The sequence below is a fragment of the Suncus etruscus genome, chromosome 14 (genome assembly GCF_024139225.1).
Source record: "Suncus etruscus isolate mSunEtr1 chromosome 14, mSunEtr1.pri.cur, whole genome shotgun sequence".
NCBI classification, from domain to species: Eukaryota; Metazoa; Chordata; class Mammalia; order Eulipotyphla; family Soricidae; genus Suncus; species Suncus etruscus.
The window spans coordinates 56,022,148-56,040,840 of NC_064861.1; the positions used below are offsets into that span (position 1 = coordinate 56,022,148).

Below are 18,693 nucleotides of genomic sequence, written 5' to 3' on the forward strand. Positions count from 1 at the left end.
GAAGTATAAGAGTGGACAGTGCAGAAAATAAAATATAGAGCCTCATACATGCAAATGCTTCACTGCTGAGCCATGTCCCTGGCCTGAAGCAAAATAGCTTTTTGTGTGATATTCTATGTTGATTTACATAATCAGACTATTTATTTAGACAGCAAGTATGACTTCTAACAATTTTTATATGTAAAAATGACATACGTGAGCCATAAAAAGTGGCCTAGGTATGATTGAATGAATCAAACATGAGTTAAAACTAGCATAAAGGACCCAAGGAACTCAGGTGTTCTTAGAACTGCCTGTGCTTTGACCAATAAATGTACATCCAAAAATTATGCTGAGCAGTCAAAAGTCTGATCTCATTTGACAAAAAAAATGAACACTAATTAAAAGGCTATACAGTTCAATTGATGATAATATGGTGCATATATATGTAAGTATATATATGCAACGTGAATATTAATTGGGTTAGCAAAAATCATAAAATAAGAGATAAAACTGTTTTATTTTAATCTTGAAAAGAAAAGGGGGTGAAACAATAAAGTTGTTTTTTTTCCCTGCTAAGGATTCACTTAAATTTAGTAAATAGAATAGGATGTATAGGGTAAGTGTAGTTTAAAAGTCATGTATATCTACAGCATAGTGAAGCCATAGTTCAAGTTTGCAGTATCAGTGTCACAAACTCTTTGAACTTGTGTAATATTCCTAATGATCAATGGAATTCTACTTAAATTCTATTGTGTTTGTCGGATACATAGTCATAAATGTCTGGCTTCTAAGTTTGTCATTGCTATATTATTCCAGCAATGTTCAGACCCACACAACCACATTATAAATTGACATGAATATATATTGGTCTAGCTCACATCTCCAACTTAGCCTAATTATATTTATTGACAAAATTGTTCTATGTAGAAATATATAATATATGTATAAGCTTGAACGAACACACATATACACTTCATTCTCTCCAAATGATCGTTTGTAAAAATACTCAGAATATTGATAAAATTAAGAAATGTTGATACTAAGCTTAGAACTGTTAATAAATGGTGTATATTGTTAAAGGTGATATAATATTTATAAATAGCATATATTTAATAATAAGTATATGCTATCTCAGTGTTGGAAATTAATCAGCATTTATTCTGTGTGTGCTATTTGGAAGCAATGTATCCTTCAACTATATGAATGTAGTCTAAAAGGAAAAGTTCCCTTGTTTTATAAGAAGGTCATATAGTAATTTTTCCTAATAAATAAAAGTATGGAACAATGGTGCTTTCTTTAAGGATAAAAAAAATCTGACTTGTCAGGTAAGCTGCTCAGCAAATAGTAAGTTTAATTCCTAACACCCACATGAGGCACAAGAATAGTTGGATTCACAACTCCAGTGTCATGCTGTCAGCTGCTGTTTATTTAAATTAAAATGTCACCATCCAGAAATAAATTAGGAAGTTGAAAAACGATAAATTTCTTAAACATACAGTACTTTTGGCACCTTGTTAAAATCAAACTATTACATTTGTGGCTTTTAGAACTTTACACAGACTATATTCATTTTGACATTCAGAGTAGAGCAGTTTTTGTTTTTGTTCTGGATCTTCTTGCTTATTTAGTGCTCACTTTCCTTTCTTCTACTTTCTTCCACCCCACTTACTACCATACCTCTCTCCTTTAACTTCTGGCTTTGCCATTTCCCCCTCTTTTTCTTCCTTTGTGAATTTCTTTTTCTTTCTCTGTCTAGCATCTATCTATGCTATAGGAAATAAGTTAAAAACACACACACATACACAGTTTCATTAATAAACAATGATCAGATGCTTTACTTGCATGCCTAGTGCTTAAAGCATATTGCTCATCTTATGTTTATCTAAATGTATCTACATTTTTACAGATTTGAATATTCACTTCCTCCAACTGATCTTTCTAGGTTTCATCTTTGTTCTTCTATATTCCACAAGTAGCATATGTGCCCTCCCCAGGAACTTCTCCCCTTGTTTCCTGTCGCTTGAAGGTTAAAAAGTTGGACACATCAGTCTAAGTCCTACCCTGCTACCACTCACATCGTTCGATATTTTAAAATAGTTTCTTGGCTCTAGGTTCATAGCACAGCAGGTTGTTCCAATTCAGGAGCCAATTTGGTCATAAGTAGGAAGAGAATTAACATCTCAAGGAGAAAAATATTTCCTCTGTTCCCATTTGGATAGTTTCTGTCTTTGACTTTGCAGATCATAGATGATGCAAATGCACACTCTACTATAGGTTAATCAAATATGAGACAGTTGTATACAAACATATTCAGCATTAACAACATGGAGATATTTACTTGGCCGGGTTTTCCATTTTCACATAAAAATGCCTCATATTCGGATGCGAACTCAGGGGCGTTGTCATTGACATCCAGCACTTTAATAGCAACAGGTACTCGTGATATCTGACTGTGGTTCCCTATGGGAAGGAAAAAATAACATCAGCATTGTGGGTTTTTCAATGTAACGTGCAACTTAACTTTCTTCCTGAAAGCATGTATCAGTTCCAACTTCCTTTTCGGATGTGTTTGCTTAAAAATGTACAAATGATTATTTTAGATCTCATTTGCTGAGCTTAGCTTGCTACACACCATCTCAAAAAAAATTAAGAGACTTTTGATGAAAACAGTTTAATGTAAGGGGGCATAGAGATAGCACAGCGGTAGGATGCTTGCCTTGCACGCAGCAGATTCAGGGCTGATTGTGGTTCGAATTCCAGCATCTTACATGGTCCTCTGTGTCTGCCAGGAGAGATTTCTGAGCACAGAGCCAGGAGTGACTACTGAGCACTGCCAGGTGTGACCCCCAAAATCAATATATATATATATATATATATATATATATATATATATATATATATATATATATATATAATTTTATGAATAAAGTTCATTACAAAAAAAGGAAATGCAATATGCTTTATTTCTTTGTGTATCTTGGTCATGTAGTAATGTAAAAGATAGAAAGACATAGCTAAAAATATAGCTCAAATGAGAATCAAATACATTTTTGAGACTTGTCCTTAATCATGATATCTTAAAGTTGGAAATCACAGATTTTTATCAATTTAATATTTTATTAAAATTAACTTTGTGATATATTGAAATAGATAGGCATTAGTGATTTAAATGTTGTCATTTTCATCAGTATAAAAATAATCTTCTAATATTTATAGGTCAATTCCAATTAAAAGGAATTTAGTGGATAATCCATTAAGTCCTTAAATTTCATATCTATATACACATGTACACATATTTGCATGCATGCAAGTGAACACAGAGACCTGGTTGAAAAATGCATTGCTTACTTGAGATATGTGATAATCTTTCATTTGCCATAAATATAATACAATTTAACTCTTAGCACCTAATATTTTTTGATCTCTTGCTGTTTAATACAGACTGCATTAACATGATGGCTAATGGTTTGTGTTTTTATGGCACTGAAAATTTATCAACAAGCCAAGAGGGGAAAGTTTTTGACTCAAAATACAAAAAATGTCCCATAGATTTGCATTTGATAAATCAAACTCTTATTTTTTGACAGTTGATTAAATTCAGATCTCTAGAACCTTCAAAGATTCATTTAGTCATTAAACATAAAAGTATTTCTAAAACACACACATCAAATAATCATGGCCATGTTACACATTTACAGTTTATTAACTCTTCTGGAAATGCCAAAAAATTTGAATTTAGTTAACCACAGTGGTCACTTTCAGTATTCTAATTTGATTAACTGGATGGAAAGATACTGTGTTGAGGAATTCCAACTACTTTAAAAAGGAATATAGCATCACTTAAAATATTTAGCCAGAGGCCTTACAAATCTCAACTGATCTACCATTATTCTTTAACTGTCTGTGTCTAATGAATTTGTTTAAGAGGAAGAATGGGTATCTCTACTTTGTTGGAAGAGGAATATTTCTAGTAAATAAAGATTAAGGTATCTTAAATAAGATGTGATTACATCTTTAAAGATTTATGTCTTTTTTCTATCATGACCATGAGCAGAATAGCAGCTGCTAGAGAGTATAAAGGGATAGTGTTTGCAGTAAACAAACAACATCTGGATTCCCAACTTTCTATACTTTCACTTTGCTTGTGAACAAATTAATTCTCCTCAGCAGAGAAGTGGGTGTTTTCATAATACCCAGAGTTACTCAGCGACCATGGAATGCTGGGGGGAAAGCCTGAGTATCCTGCATGCAATGTATACACTCCAGACCTTTGAACTTCTCCTCAGACCCTCATCAACTTAAATCTCATCAATTAACTTAAAGCTCATCAGTTGATTTGAAAATTATTATGAACACATAAGAAAAATATGTACTCGATAGTATTGGGAAACTTCCTTTTCTGGAGGGGGGGTGTAATTATTAATTTCATCAGCACCAGAAAAAATGAGATTTAATTAGTAAAGAGCAAGATATTTCACACAATTGTATCCCTTTTAATCTTCACTAAAAACCTATAAAGCAGTTCATGTAATTTACATATTTCATATATGGAGATTAACACTCAAAAATTCAAAAGATGAGGTGGTTTTAGAAAATTACATAATTAACTCAAAGATGTAGCCTGGCCTTCCCAATGTGCATCATTTTCAGAGCATAATACTAAAGAAGTTTAAATCCAAATATTTGCTTTTATGTTTATTTATAAAGGCAATCAATAATGGTATTTTCTTCTGGAATGATCATAGACTTGTTATATTTATCTCAAAAAGTCAAGTTTTTAAAATTTAAATGCAAATATCAAGAAACATGTTAAATAATACTTAACTGAATCCTACCTCAATTAACATTTTCAGATTTACACTCATATCTTGCAAACCTCCTTGAGAGCTGTACTATTTAATATCCATATTTTACCTATGGTATTATTTCTTCTAATTTTATTCTAGTTAATTTATTAATTTTAATTTAGAATTCTCTGCATTTTAATTTAAGAAACTATTAATAATATATATAACATTCATTTTTCCATTACAAATTATAAACAAATACATGCATGTATTAAATAGTTATAGTGTATTCAATTATTTTTATATTTGATCATCCTATATTCAAGAAATTCAAGAGTTTTGAATTGTATCTTCAGACTAGACAGTGAATAGTAAATCTTTTTTTAATTTAATTTTATTTTTAATATAATTTTTATTTTGAACATAGTTGTAACTCCACCCTGGAGAAGAAAGGCTGTGCTTGAAAGGTTATGATAGAGACCACACATGTGGTGGATAGGGTATGAATAAAGCTGATGCTTCCTGATGCCTCCTCTGAGTGAGTGATTCCTCCTTTCACCTGGGCCTGGGACCCGCCGGCTGGATGGGGGTTGCAGAGCCACGTGGCCTGGGATGCCATCCACTTCCATCCAGCCCCATCGTTAATTATTTGATACAACACATAGTGGCTTACATATTGTTGACAATAATATTTTAGGTACATATTTACATAAAATCAGGGGGATTCCCATCACCGATTTATCCTCCCTATACCTCCGTTTTCGTCCTACCTCCCAAATCCTCCTCCCTCACCCCCGGGGCTGCTAGAAAATGTGGTCCCCTCTGTATCTAGTTTACTACTTAGTAGTCTTGCACCTGTTTGGTCTTGGTGCCTCCCTTATTTCTCCCTCTAACTGGGAGGCAGGACTAGATAGTTCAAGTTATGTGGTTTTGTTTGAAGAAGAGAAAAGTAATAAACTGGGGTAAAAGTCTAATCTGCTGAAAATGGGCGGGATCCTTCTAAAGGCTCTCATCATCGGTTTGAGAGACGAAGGAGAGAAATAAGGTGTAACACCCCAACAGTACAAAAAGAAGTGTCAAATATCCAGTGAGCACTCCAACAATAACAATGATAAGCACCACAAAATTAGCCATGGTCTTGAGATAAAAAACATGGCAGAGCATATAAAAAAAGAAAAGAAAAGAAGGAAAAAACATAAATGTAAATGGGGACAACTTCAGTAACCACACCAAAACAAGGAAATCAACAAGAAGTAGATAGGTAAATAAAAATAAAAAATAATTTAAAAATTAGTATTTAAAAATAATATATATAAAAATATAAAAATGTTTTGTAATTTTTGCCTTTTTTTCCCTCCTGCAATGGCATAGTAAATATTGGGGTCATTTGAAAAAGAATTCACTTGGCCTAAGAGATATGGGGTTTCTCCAACCTTGGAGTATATTGTCATGGGATTAACTATAGACTCCGTTCAGGTTCATTTCATTTGTGAATAGTAAATCTTCATTAAGAAAAACTACAGGAAAAAGTTAGTAAATTTCTTATATAACATATTGCTTTTCAGAAAATGAATAAAATAAATGAATCAGATTTACAGGCAATGATTAGGATAAGTCTACTAAAGATGATTTTCTGCCATTTCTCTTATCACATCTGAGTATGTACATACGCATGTACACACACATACACACATACTCTCTGCAGATAAGCATGCACATATGAATCTCAGTCTAATATTTAGGCAAAAGGATAATTATATTTTGAACTCTTATTTATATTCTCTCGATCTTATAGCTTAATAAATAGCAATTATCTCCTAGATCTAGCTAGCCATCAGGAAGTAAATCACAAGCACAGAAGTTGGAGAAGCTCCATCCGTTCCTTCTTGGCATAATTTTCAACATAAAAGTATGAAACTTTATCTCATATATATTTTTGAGACAAGAATATTTATTCCAGAGACAGAGAGCTTTGAAATTAAGCATTGTTATTTTTCTTAGAGGGGATATTACACTGGGTACTTTTCATTTGTTACTTAAGATCATGAATGACAGTATGTTCTTCCAAGTAGGATATTTAATATGTCTTAGGACTGCTAAAAAGTAACGTACTTTAATATAATGAAAAATGAGTTTTTAATTTATAATTATGTTTTAATGTATAATTACATTTTTCTATAGTGTGGTCTGTGGGAAACATAGAACTCAGTTTGGAATCTATCACCTATGCTGCAAAACTCACATGGGAGAAACTTTATGCTCCATGATGATCTTCAGCTCAGATTCAGGGAATTACTTCCTATTTATTTAACAATTGCCAGATTTGTCAAAATAATGTCTTCTGAAATAGTTGTGTTAGAAATATTTCTTGACATTTACTTTGAATTTAGTGGTTCAGATTTTACCTCATCAAAAATATTAAAATAAAACATAATCAATATAATCTGTCACTGAAAAAGTGGCCTGCTAAGTGGAGACTAAGGAGATGGTTGAAATTCCTGGAGCCTTGGGAGTTACATAAAACACATTGGGAAGTTAAATTTAATGAACAGTAACATAATCTTCCCCATTTATAACTATTAAATTCCTTGTAGCCTTTCAAGATTCAGTCCTAGCAACAGCTCTTTCAAGGAGCTTCTTAAAGACATGATCCAGAGTCTCACCCCTTCCACACACCACTTTTTAAAGTCTTGTAATAATGACAGCAGAATGAACTGCACAGATAGAAAATCCATGATAGTTGGTTTAAAAAAAGATTTTAAAAATAAAAGAAAGATCTTAAGAATTTCCTGCAATTTACATGTATTCAAGAAGCTAATAAGACTTGGACAGATTCACCCCCAAGTTATTAAGAGGCAAGAGCTTTATGCATAAGGGACACACCGTTAGCCAGACGCATATTTTCCAGATATTTTTTGCTGAGGCTAAGATCCTAGCAATTGCAGTGGAATCTGCCTTCTGACAAGTCACTCCTCACAGGACAGATTCTGTATTGGACAGGTTTTCCTTAAGAATCATGCAGTCCTGGTCATTCTTATCTCAGCTCCTATTATGTTGACAAAATTAAACTAAAAAGATTGGAGGTTAACACCTCCCTACTCCACAGTGTCACTTAAAATATTGGAGGATGCACTGAAAGGCAAATGGGAGCAAGTAGGTTTTTTAGTAGCTTCATAGGTGAAAAAGGCTAATTTGAGAGATGGTCCAGAAAATAGTCAGATAAGATTCATGGAAAGATTTATCTAGAAGGAACCAAGGTATTCCTAGTCTGTGGATACTTATTCCACTCTTTACCTTCTTCATCTTCGGAGTACTATCTTTTATTTATTTTTTTTAACTTCCTCTCTGTCTACGAAAAATCCACCAACCTTTAAATAAGTAATCGCTTAAGGTGATCATCTAATTTCAACATGGTTGAATAACTTGCAATTTTCTCCTGAGGAATTTTTATCATTCATTATTTTTCTTTCTGTCACATTTTTTATTGTTCAATAAATACATTTGCATTTCCAGTTACTAGGGCAAAACTCCTAAAATAATCCATAAACTCTGAATGTAATCCACTCTGGAAGATCATCATCATGCTTTGTTTACTCAGAGATGTTTTCCAAATGTTACAAGAAAGATTTAAGAGTCCTATGTTTTAGCTTTAAGTAATGAAATGTTGTAAAGAAATGTAAACAGATAGAATCAGCCATATGTGAAAAGGCCCAGACACCCAGAGACCAACCCATCAGGTCAAAATAACTCATAACTATTGAATAGAGGTTTCAGAAAACAATGTTGCAGTCCAAATAGAAAGAATCTCCTGTTATATATTAAGAGGAATGGGCTATGTCCTATGATTACTGGCAAAACATTGAATTTTATTTTCTTTTTTTATGGGGGGTGGGGTATCACACCCGGCAGCGCTCAGGGGCTACTCCTGGCTCTATGCTCAGAAGTCACTCCCAGCAGGCTCGGAGGACCATATGGGATGCCAGGATTCGAACCACCGTTCTTCTGCATGCAAGGCAAATGCCTTACCGCTGTGCTATTTCTCCGGCTCCTGAACACTTTCATGATGAAATTTACAGTTAAAAAAGTCACTATAAAACAGTGAGACAAAAAAGTTAAGTTCTTGTTTCCCAAGTACATGATGGTGCCAGAATTTTTATGGACTTTTTTTTAAATGAATAAAACTGAGAGAAAAGAAATGAAATAAAATAAGCAAGATACCTCCACATATGTGGTCCTTATCTGTATTAGTCATATTTAAATGAAAATTTACTTTTATCAAGATTGGTAAAGTAATAGTTCCAGTTTTAAAGGTCTTTAAATTTTTTCTCATATAGAGAAATAAGATTAATTGGATAAGCTTCTATGAAAATTATTCATTCCCTTGTGACTGTCCAAAAATGTTTTCCATTCATCTAATACACAAACATTAAATATAAAGACATTGTAATTAGAAACTTGATTAGGATTCATTAAAGGTTAATTTTATAAACAGAGGAGATGTGACAAAGTGGTCTGGAAGGAAAAGCCCTTTTCAATTGGCCACGAAAGTCAGACTTCTCTGTGATGAAGAAAAGGCTGCAATGGCACCTCGGATAAACAATTCTTTGACTTCTAACATATGAATTGTAGTGACTTTCTGTCACCTCTCTGTCAGATAGCCTCATGAATTGCCCATTAATTTTGCCCTTTTATAATCAACAGTAATGGACTACTGCCAAGTCCAAGTTACTTGGGAATTTGCTTCTAACTAGTTTCCATAAGCTGCTGTTTTTGCAGGCATCGATTGAAATAAGCAGCCTCTCCTTTTCAGACTATGAGAGGAAAAAATGATTTGACAAATTTAGATATACTGTTGGGGTTCAATAAATAAATCTTGAGCCTCTACAAGTCGATGGATGGAAGCCATAAGCAGTAAATTACAATCAACAGGGGAATGCAAAATAAGAGGAATTATAATTGAAAAGGGGGTGAGAGAAACTTCAGAAGTTGATAAAATAGAAAAATGTGAACTGAATATAAAATAAGAAAGATAGCAACTTAGGAAATTTAAAATTAAATAGAATGAAATTTTGAGGGACAGTCTTGGAAATGGGTTTAGGCTCTCTGGTGACTTAAGATAAAATTTTTAAGGTTTTTTTTTCTACTTTATGTAGTGTAATACTGCCTAAATCACTACCAATAGTTTACAAAAATATATATTACCAGATAGTACAGAAATAAGGTAGGATATTGCTAATTAATGGACATTAGTAAAGTAAAAGTTCTGCTGTGTATACTTTTGTTATGTTAGTATTTTATTTGATATATAAAGAGAATTGGTCAGTAGTTATGGGGTATATTTTATAGGCATTTTTTCCTTAAAATACTTTAAAATGCATTTAAATGCATTACATTTATGTTATAAAAGCAACTGTGCTGATGTGTTGGTTATTTCTTTTGATACCCTGGTTTCTCATGTATGGAAGGAAAAGTTGCCCATTCAATTTTAAACCATTTTTCTTTATAGGTTTGTGAAAATTTCAGCAAGTCATATTTTTTAAAGGAGTCATCCTATTCTACTTAAAATATTACTAATTTGAAGGGTAATTTGAATTTTTAGTTAGAACTTTAATTAGACTGAAATTTTACTATTTAAAGAATGAACAAAACTTGAAAGTTAAAAAACTCTTCTGTTAATCCTGAAGTAGTTACTGTAAAGAAAGACAGTCTTCACAGAGAAAGCTTAAAATATGGGATATTTGAAAATGACACTTAAATATGGTGGCTTTGATTCCAATTTTTATTGACCCCTGTCTGTTTTCATTCTTAATACTAAAAAGCACATTCTCTGGCTCCACCATTTTCCAATGTTTTTAATAGAGGAAAAAAGTGTTAAGTCCCTTACTCATATTCATTTCAAGTGAACAGCATTTAACACTTGTCAAGTTCTTCAATTCATATTTTCCTTAAAATTCGAAAATAGGAACGGAGCGGTGGTGCAGCAGTAGGGAATTTGCCTTGCATGCAGCTGACCTAGGACTGACCACAGTTTGATCCCCCAGCGTCCCATATGGTCTCCCCAGATAGGAACGATTTCTGAGTGCATAGTCAGGAGTAACCCCTGAGCGTCACCGGGTGCGGCCCCAAAATAAAAAATATATCAAAAATAAACTTTTATACTACATCTCTTTTGTCTCTGGGTATTATTAATATACCGATCAGCCAATGATATGAAGCTTACCCAAAGATTGGTGAGTGCAGTTAGAGAAATAACTGCACCAAAGACTATAATGGCAATGATAGTGAGTGAAAGAAATAGAACGTCTGTCTCAAATACAGGGGTGGGTAAGAAGAGAGATGCGGGCATTGGCAGTGGGAAGGTTGCACTGGTGAACTGTTTACTTTTTTTGTAATGTTCGTAATCATGGTGCTTCAATAAAGAAAAATATTGTAACTGGGGAAAAAAGCATAATATGTGCACAGCCTAATTTTCCAGAGATCAGTACTTGTGATTTGAAGGGAAAATGCTAAAAGTTTATTCTATTTTTGTTATATATATAGTATATATGTATATATATATATACTATTACATACATGATTTTTTGGGTTTCAGTCATAAAAACGTATTGTTTTAAATTCTGATCTTCTGAAAATACTTGATAACCATTGATAGAGAGGGGATAATTGAATTTATGAACTTTTTGGGTACTATCTGTTAACTATATGTAAAATTTTTGTCACATTCTAACTAAAGGTAGCATTAATCATATTTTAAGTAAAATCATTAGTTCTAATGAGGATAAAATTATTATATTTTCTGCTGGTGGAGGTTCTGATCACACTTGCTCTGGTATTCTGCCTAGTAATCCTAGGAATGGTATTAGGATCATCACATGCAAGGCAAGTGACTTAACCATACTTCACAACTGTGTAATGGAAAATCCTTGTAACACATACTTTTCTAGATTAAATATAATTTTGTGGAGTTATTGATAAATAAATATCTAGATTTAAAGAAACCCTTATGATCCTTTGATTGAATCCTTGTCTGATAAAACCAGGAATTATTAAAATTTATCTTTGTAATAATTAATCTATAGCATTATTTTTTATTTCATTATATACCTAGACAACTATATTTCTTAATTATATACTGTTTTGTTATGTTTTGTCATTGTACATATTATTCTGATAGGTACCAATGTGGTTTTATTTTGTTGAATTTTAGGTCCATGTGTCTACCACATCTTTTTTAGTTTTTTTTTTTTTTTGATTTCCTTATTAGAGTCCCAAGTACATGTTCATGTCTTTCTTTTATATCTGATTCTATTTCATACAAATATTAAAATTAAATTAAATTATTAATTTATTATTTATTATGTCCTATTTGGTAATATATATTTTCTTTTAAAAAATCTGTAATTCTATGCTGCCAACAAAACAGCATTATGCTTTTATTTCTAAATCCTTAGTGGTTTTTCTCCTTAATTATTTCAAATAGGATTGATTCAAGATTATTAGAATTGAATTTCATAAGATTACTTTTACAATTAAATCCCTTATAGGACAGGATCTTAATTAGGTAGACTCACTCTAAAAGAGAGATTCATATATAGATTCATTTAATATTCAGTTTAAATTTTCCTTCTAAACCACCTTAAATAATGTGTACCCAATACACACAATCAGAATGCATACTTGAAAAGGCAACCACATATATACTGTGTTATTGAAGAAAAATAATATTGTAGATTTCCCAATACACATTACAAGATCATAGCTAGTGATAACATTGCAAAAGAATTTTTAATGGAAAAGTAATTTCTGGGTATGATAGGAATGAAATCAACCTATGAGTTACTCATCATAATGTATAACATAGATATAATGCCTTCTGAACTTCCAGTGAATCTTTAGAGACATATTGTACGGACTCTATACTGTTTGTGAATATTTACTCAAAGCTAAAATGTAGTAAAAACAATATATAAATTTAGGATAATTTCAAGCAAGCAAACAACTAGAAACAATAGACTTTACTATAGCATAAGTGGGTAAAACTATCTTAAAAAATAATAATTTTAATAAGGTCATTTCCCAAACAAATACCCTAAACAAATAAGCAGCACTAAAAATCTGAATGATTCCATTAACATGTAAAATTATCTTAGTAAATTTATATTCAAAAAACTATAATTACTGAAATGATTTCCATATCCTTGGAGAAGCAGAAAAAATAGAACTTTTGTAGTTGAATGTACAACAATAAAGTGCAAACAACTAGAATGTATAAAATCTAAAGTTTTATGCTAGTGGATTCATACAATGAATACACCTATGAATTCACTATCTAGATCAAAAAATGCAGCAAAATCTACATTCTTGATGTGTATTTGTTGTCAAGGTAATCTCTACTTACTTTCTTAACACTATCTTGTTTCCCCTATTCAGAGTACCATAAAAATAAATTCATATAGTGTTCACACTTCTATAAATATTTTCTTAGTTTAATGTAACCTCTGTACGATTACCTAAGACTGCAATTCATTTTTTGCATTATTTCTAAAAGGCAATTCATTTTTTTGCATTATTTCTAAAAGAATTCCTTGTACAAATATACCATAAATTGGATGCACCAACTGACATTGTCGCCAGCAATGTATTTAAACTGTACATCTTCAACACTTGGTAAAGCCAACTACATAGCACACGTTATTCCTTTCCACTCCTTTGGTATGCATTTTTAATTTAAGCAATCTTAGAGGTAAATTTTGCATATAGAACTTAATCCTAAGCCTTTTATATAAAAACCTAATATGCCTACTGACTATTTGGCTATTTTTTCTTCAATGAAAACTACCATTTGGGGGTGAATAAGGGGGAGAAGAGAAATAATAGAAGGCCTAAGACATGCCTTGCATGGGGCTCATCTTGGTTCCATCCCTAACACAAAATTGACCCTCAAACTTGGCCTAATGTATCCCTAAAAGCCTCTATGCACTGAGGGAATGCAACGAAGCTTTCTGGCTAGACTGCATGTTCTAACTGCATTTGTTTTCAGTTGATTTTAATACTTCCTTTATGTGTGATGACACCCCCCCTTTTTTCCCTAACTTATTTCATTTTGCATGACTGTCCCTTGCCACAATTCTGTTTTCATGATCAAAAAGGCAAGATTTTGTTTGTTTGTTTGTTTGTTTGTTTTTTGGTCACACCAGCAGTGCTCAGGAGTTCCTCCTGGCTTTATGCTCAGACATTGATCCTGGCAGGCTCGGTGCACCATATGGGATGTCGGAATTCGAACCACTGTCCCACATGCAAGTCAAACGCCCTATCTCCATGCTATATCTCTGGCCCAAAAAGGCAAGATTTTATCTTTGGTTGTAGGTGAGTAGTATTTCATTGTATTATAACATGATGTATTTGATTATAAGTGAATAGTATTCCATAGTATTCCGATATATATATTCATATATATACATATATATATACCACATTTTACTTATCTGTTTTTCTATGGTTGGCCACTTGGGTTATTTCTATAACTTGATTATTGTAAATAATGTTGCAATGAACATAAGTTTTCATATATCTTTTAATGGATTAATACATTGTATGATTTTTTAAATTTTAATGAAGTTGTTATGGCACTTATTTTTTATGGCACTTTTTTAAATATTTTTAGAAATCCCAATACTTTTATTTATTTGCATCATGTTGTACTATCTAAAACAGTCAGCAGAATTGAAGTAGCAATAGTAGACAACCTTATCTTATTTCCAGTCTGTCTCAGCTTTCAGTATTTTACCATTAGTTCTGATATTTGCTATGTTCTTTTTGCAGTTATCTTTATCAGACTAAATTCCCTTCTATGTCTTTTTTTTCCACAAAAGAGATGAATACAGAACATTTTCTTCATTTATTAAAATTGATCTTATTTTTCCCTATTTCTCTCTCTACATTTTAATTTGTATTAATAGATTTTCAAATGTTATAATGTGCCCCTGTTTTCCCTAGGTATAATTTTATATTTTTATATTGACTTTGATTTGATAATGTTACCTAGAATTTTATGAGAAACTGGCTGCTAATTCTGCTTTCTTGCAAAAGTCTTGTCAGGTTTTATTCAGCAACCGATTATGCTGATTTCATGACATGAGGTGTAAAGACTCTTTAAGTTTTCTCTGATAAAGTTTGTGTCAGGTTCATTTGGGCATGACAACTTATGTGCTAAGTGTTAGTAATTATGGATTCAATGTATTCAATAGAAAAAATGATAGACATATTTTTTTCTTTTTTTGCATAGGCAGTTTCAAAGACTGCATTTTTCATCTATTAGACTTTATCCTATATATTTTTTAAATGTATTGACATAGTAAATTCATAACGTCCAATTATTATCTTTCGAACATCAACTAAATTTGAAAATGAGTCTTTCATTATTTCAAATATTAAAATTTGAACATTTTCCATTTTTTCTCACATGATATTAGCAACATTATTCATCTTTGTAAATAAATAGATTTTGGCTTAGTTGAATTATACTACTCTACATTTGAATTAAATTTCACCATTTTCTAGCCTATATTTAAGTTTATCTTTTTCCTGTTTTAAGTTCCTTTGTACTTTAAGCCTTTTTGAAGTAGATGACTGATTTTTAGCATTTCTTCTTTTCTAACTTAGACATTTAGTTTAATTTCCTCTAGGCATTGTGTAAGCTGTATTGCGCAAGTTCTGTCATGGCATTATTTTATCAAACATTTTTAGAATGTGCTAATTTTCTTTGCAATTTTATTCTGTGGCCATGGTTTTATATAATGTGATTTCTAAGTCTGTGAGATTATTTAAATTATTTTTGTTATTAATTTCTACATTAATTCCAGTGTTATGAAAAATACTCCACAAATGTTGTACCCACTTTATAGTTTATTTTTGCTTATTTTTAGTATTTCAGAAATGGCGTCATTTTTCTATAAATTAGAATGAAATTCTTCATACATTCCATTAAATAATTTTACTAATTATGCTATGCCTTTTGAAAACCATACTTTTTGCCTATTTGTTTGACAAGTAGGAGAATGTAGATTGAATATTTATTTTTATTATTATTATATTTTTTTTTTTGGTTTTTGGGCCACAACCGATGACGCTCAGGGGTTACTACTGGCTATGTGCTCAGAAGTCGCTCCTGGCTTGGGGGACCATATGGGACGCCCCGCGGTTTGTCCTAGGCTAGCGCAGGCAAGGCAGGCAGGCACCTTACCTCTAGTGCCACCGCCCGGCTCCGAATATTTAATATTTAACTGAGTATTTCTCTCATTAGGTTTTAATTTTTGAACTCAGCAAAAATGTTATTTGGTGTGTGCAAATATGCAAATATAAGATTTTTGTATCTTTGACATTAAGGAGTTTATTTACTCAGTTCCATGTTGTGTGGGGCCTGGAAAGGTCCCAAGCTGTACTCAGTTTTCCTAGTAGACAATCCCAAATTCTCAGTCAACCAATGAAATGAGTGAGTTCAGTGGGCAGACACCAGGCTTATACTCTGTAGGGCTGTTGGGTGGAAAAGACTTACTATGCAAGGCATGGCCATTCCACCATCTCTCTAATTCTACTATTATAATTTATTTTTCTATGTTATTTCTTTCTCCATAGTACAAAAATAAACTAATTTATTTGGGTTTCAATTAGCCTTGATCTTTTATTCAGTTCTTTCAGTCCTACATGTTCCAGTGTTTTAGTCTTGGCTCTGATGAGAAAAATATGTTGCATTTTTTTTACCTGACTATATCTATTCATTGACATATGTAGGTTATTAGCATTGGTGTAACTTTTTTTTGGAGGTTCATTTATGATCATACTTTTAAACATGTATTTATTAATTTTATTCTTTTTCCCTTTTGGTATTTTTAAATAACTTTTATTATCACATTTATCCTTCACTAATACATGCCATTTATTTTTCTCTTCATTATTTGTTTTATCATGTCTATAAAATTTCTATATTTAAGGTGTTCTCACATGCCCATTGAATAGTAATGGTATTGGTTGATATAAGATGCTGCTGCTACACTGTATGTTAGATTTTCTTTTGTCTGAAGAATTACTTTTTTAAACCATTTTATTTGAAAAGTTTTGTTCTTTATTTAAATTCTGGATTTCCTAAACACGAACAGACCTGAGAATACTACATTGGCATTGATGGAGGGTCTAGGGAACCTTGTTGCTTGTAAAGTTTGGTAACAGTATGGACCAAAACTGTAACTATCAATCAACCCAAAGTGTGCAGAGAGTAAGGGAGGAAGAAGGAGATAAAACAAGAGGTAATACAAGGTCTGTGGTAGAGTGTCTTTGGCATTTTTATGACTATTGTGAGCAATAACTTTGTACATTGAGTCTATAAACTTCAACACTATTATAGCCACATTATCTAAGCTATGAAGATAAAACAAATTTTAAAAGTCAGATTTGGTTATTTGAATTTTTATTTAAAATATGCATTTTTAATTTAATTTTTAAGCCACACACAGTTTTGTTGAGGGATGACTCCTGACATTTGTAGGGGGACCATATTGGATGTTGGTGATTAGAACCAGGTCAGCCATGTGCAAGGCAAGTGCCCTACCCTCTGTGCCCATGCGGTAGCCTCCTAAACATGTTTTTAAATTTTAATGTTTTATGTTTTGTCCTATTATTTTACATTATTATGGATCACAGAGGATTAGCTTCCCAGCATTTAGGAGACAACTGTCAGACCTCCCAAAGTTCTAGTGCATCCTGCTACCAGCAGATGCTTCTAATCAATTCTCCTATTGCTATTGTTTTCACTGAGTCTAGCACTTAACTTTGTTATTCCTGGCCAGATCATAAGCTTTAAAAATTCATAAATATGTTTCTCCTCTGACATTTCTCCTCTGACAAGACCAGTAATCAGTGCTTGAATTGGGGGGGGGGCTTGGGGGCAATTTCAACCACACTCAATAATGCATGATCTTATTCCTGGCTCTGTGTTCAGGATTCACCTGGCAGGCTCAGATATTACATGGGGTGTCACAGATCAAACCCAGGTCAGGCACATGCAAGTCAAGAACCTTACACATTGCCAGGGCATACACAAGGTTTTAGGGGAGCTCAGCTCACCAGATGTATCCTCAGATTTTCCTGATGGGTAGAACTAATTTAACCCCCATGGGGTTCCTCAAAAGGCCCGCTGTGAATGCCTTTTTCCCCTGCATAGATGGTTGAGGAATTTCCAAGAGATGCCTGGCAATACATTTTCAGCCAGTATTTGACTATCTCTCCTTTGTATATATCAGGCAAATATTGGCCTCTATCAAATAATTTGGATCAGAAATTCCAGCAACAAAGATTATTTGAGAACCCTTTTTCTGGATATAGCCAGCCCTAAAAGCAAAGACAAATTTCTCTCTTTTTCAAACATGTTTTTCATATTTTTTCATATGTTTTTCAAATATGCACTTTGAAAGTGCAGTTTCTGCTAATAAAGGGCATAACCAGAATGCAGATCTTTTTTATTATGATTTGTTATATACATATTTAGGTCATATATATATATATATATATATAGTTTTGTAGCCACACCTGATGACTCCCAGTGGTTACTCCTGGCTATGTGCTCAGAAATTGCTCCTGTCTTGGGCAACCATATGGGACACTGGGGAGTCGAACCATGGTCCATCTTAGACTAAAGCATGCAAGGCAGATGCCTGATCACTTGTGCCACCACTCTTGCCCTGTTAGCTATATTTTTACTATAAATTCCCCTTTGCGTTCTGAATACAGGTGTTTATGCTCATAGAAGTATTCACTAATTTGCTTTTTGAGTTATTTTATTTTATTATTTTTATTTAAACATCTTGATTACAAATATGATTGTGATTAGATTTCAGTCATGTAAAGAACACCCCCTTCACCAGTGCAACAT

The 18,693-nt window shown here is 32.5% G+C and overlaps 1 protein-coding gene across 1 annotated transcript in view; it reads right to left on the reverse strand.

The window, feature by feature from the left end:
* Positions 1 to 18,693, reverse strand: part of CDH8 (cadherin 8) — a 462,580-nt gene that overhangs the window by 96,240 nt on the left and 347,647 nt on the right. The window contains exon 9 of the mRNA XM_049786831.1: positions 2,321 to 2,442. Within this exon, the coding sequence (XP_049642788.1) occupies positions 2,321 to 2,442 (122 nt within the window). The remainder of the gene's footprint in view (positions 1 to 2,320; positions 2,443 to 18,693) is intronic.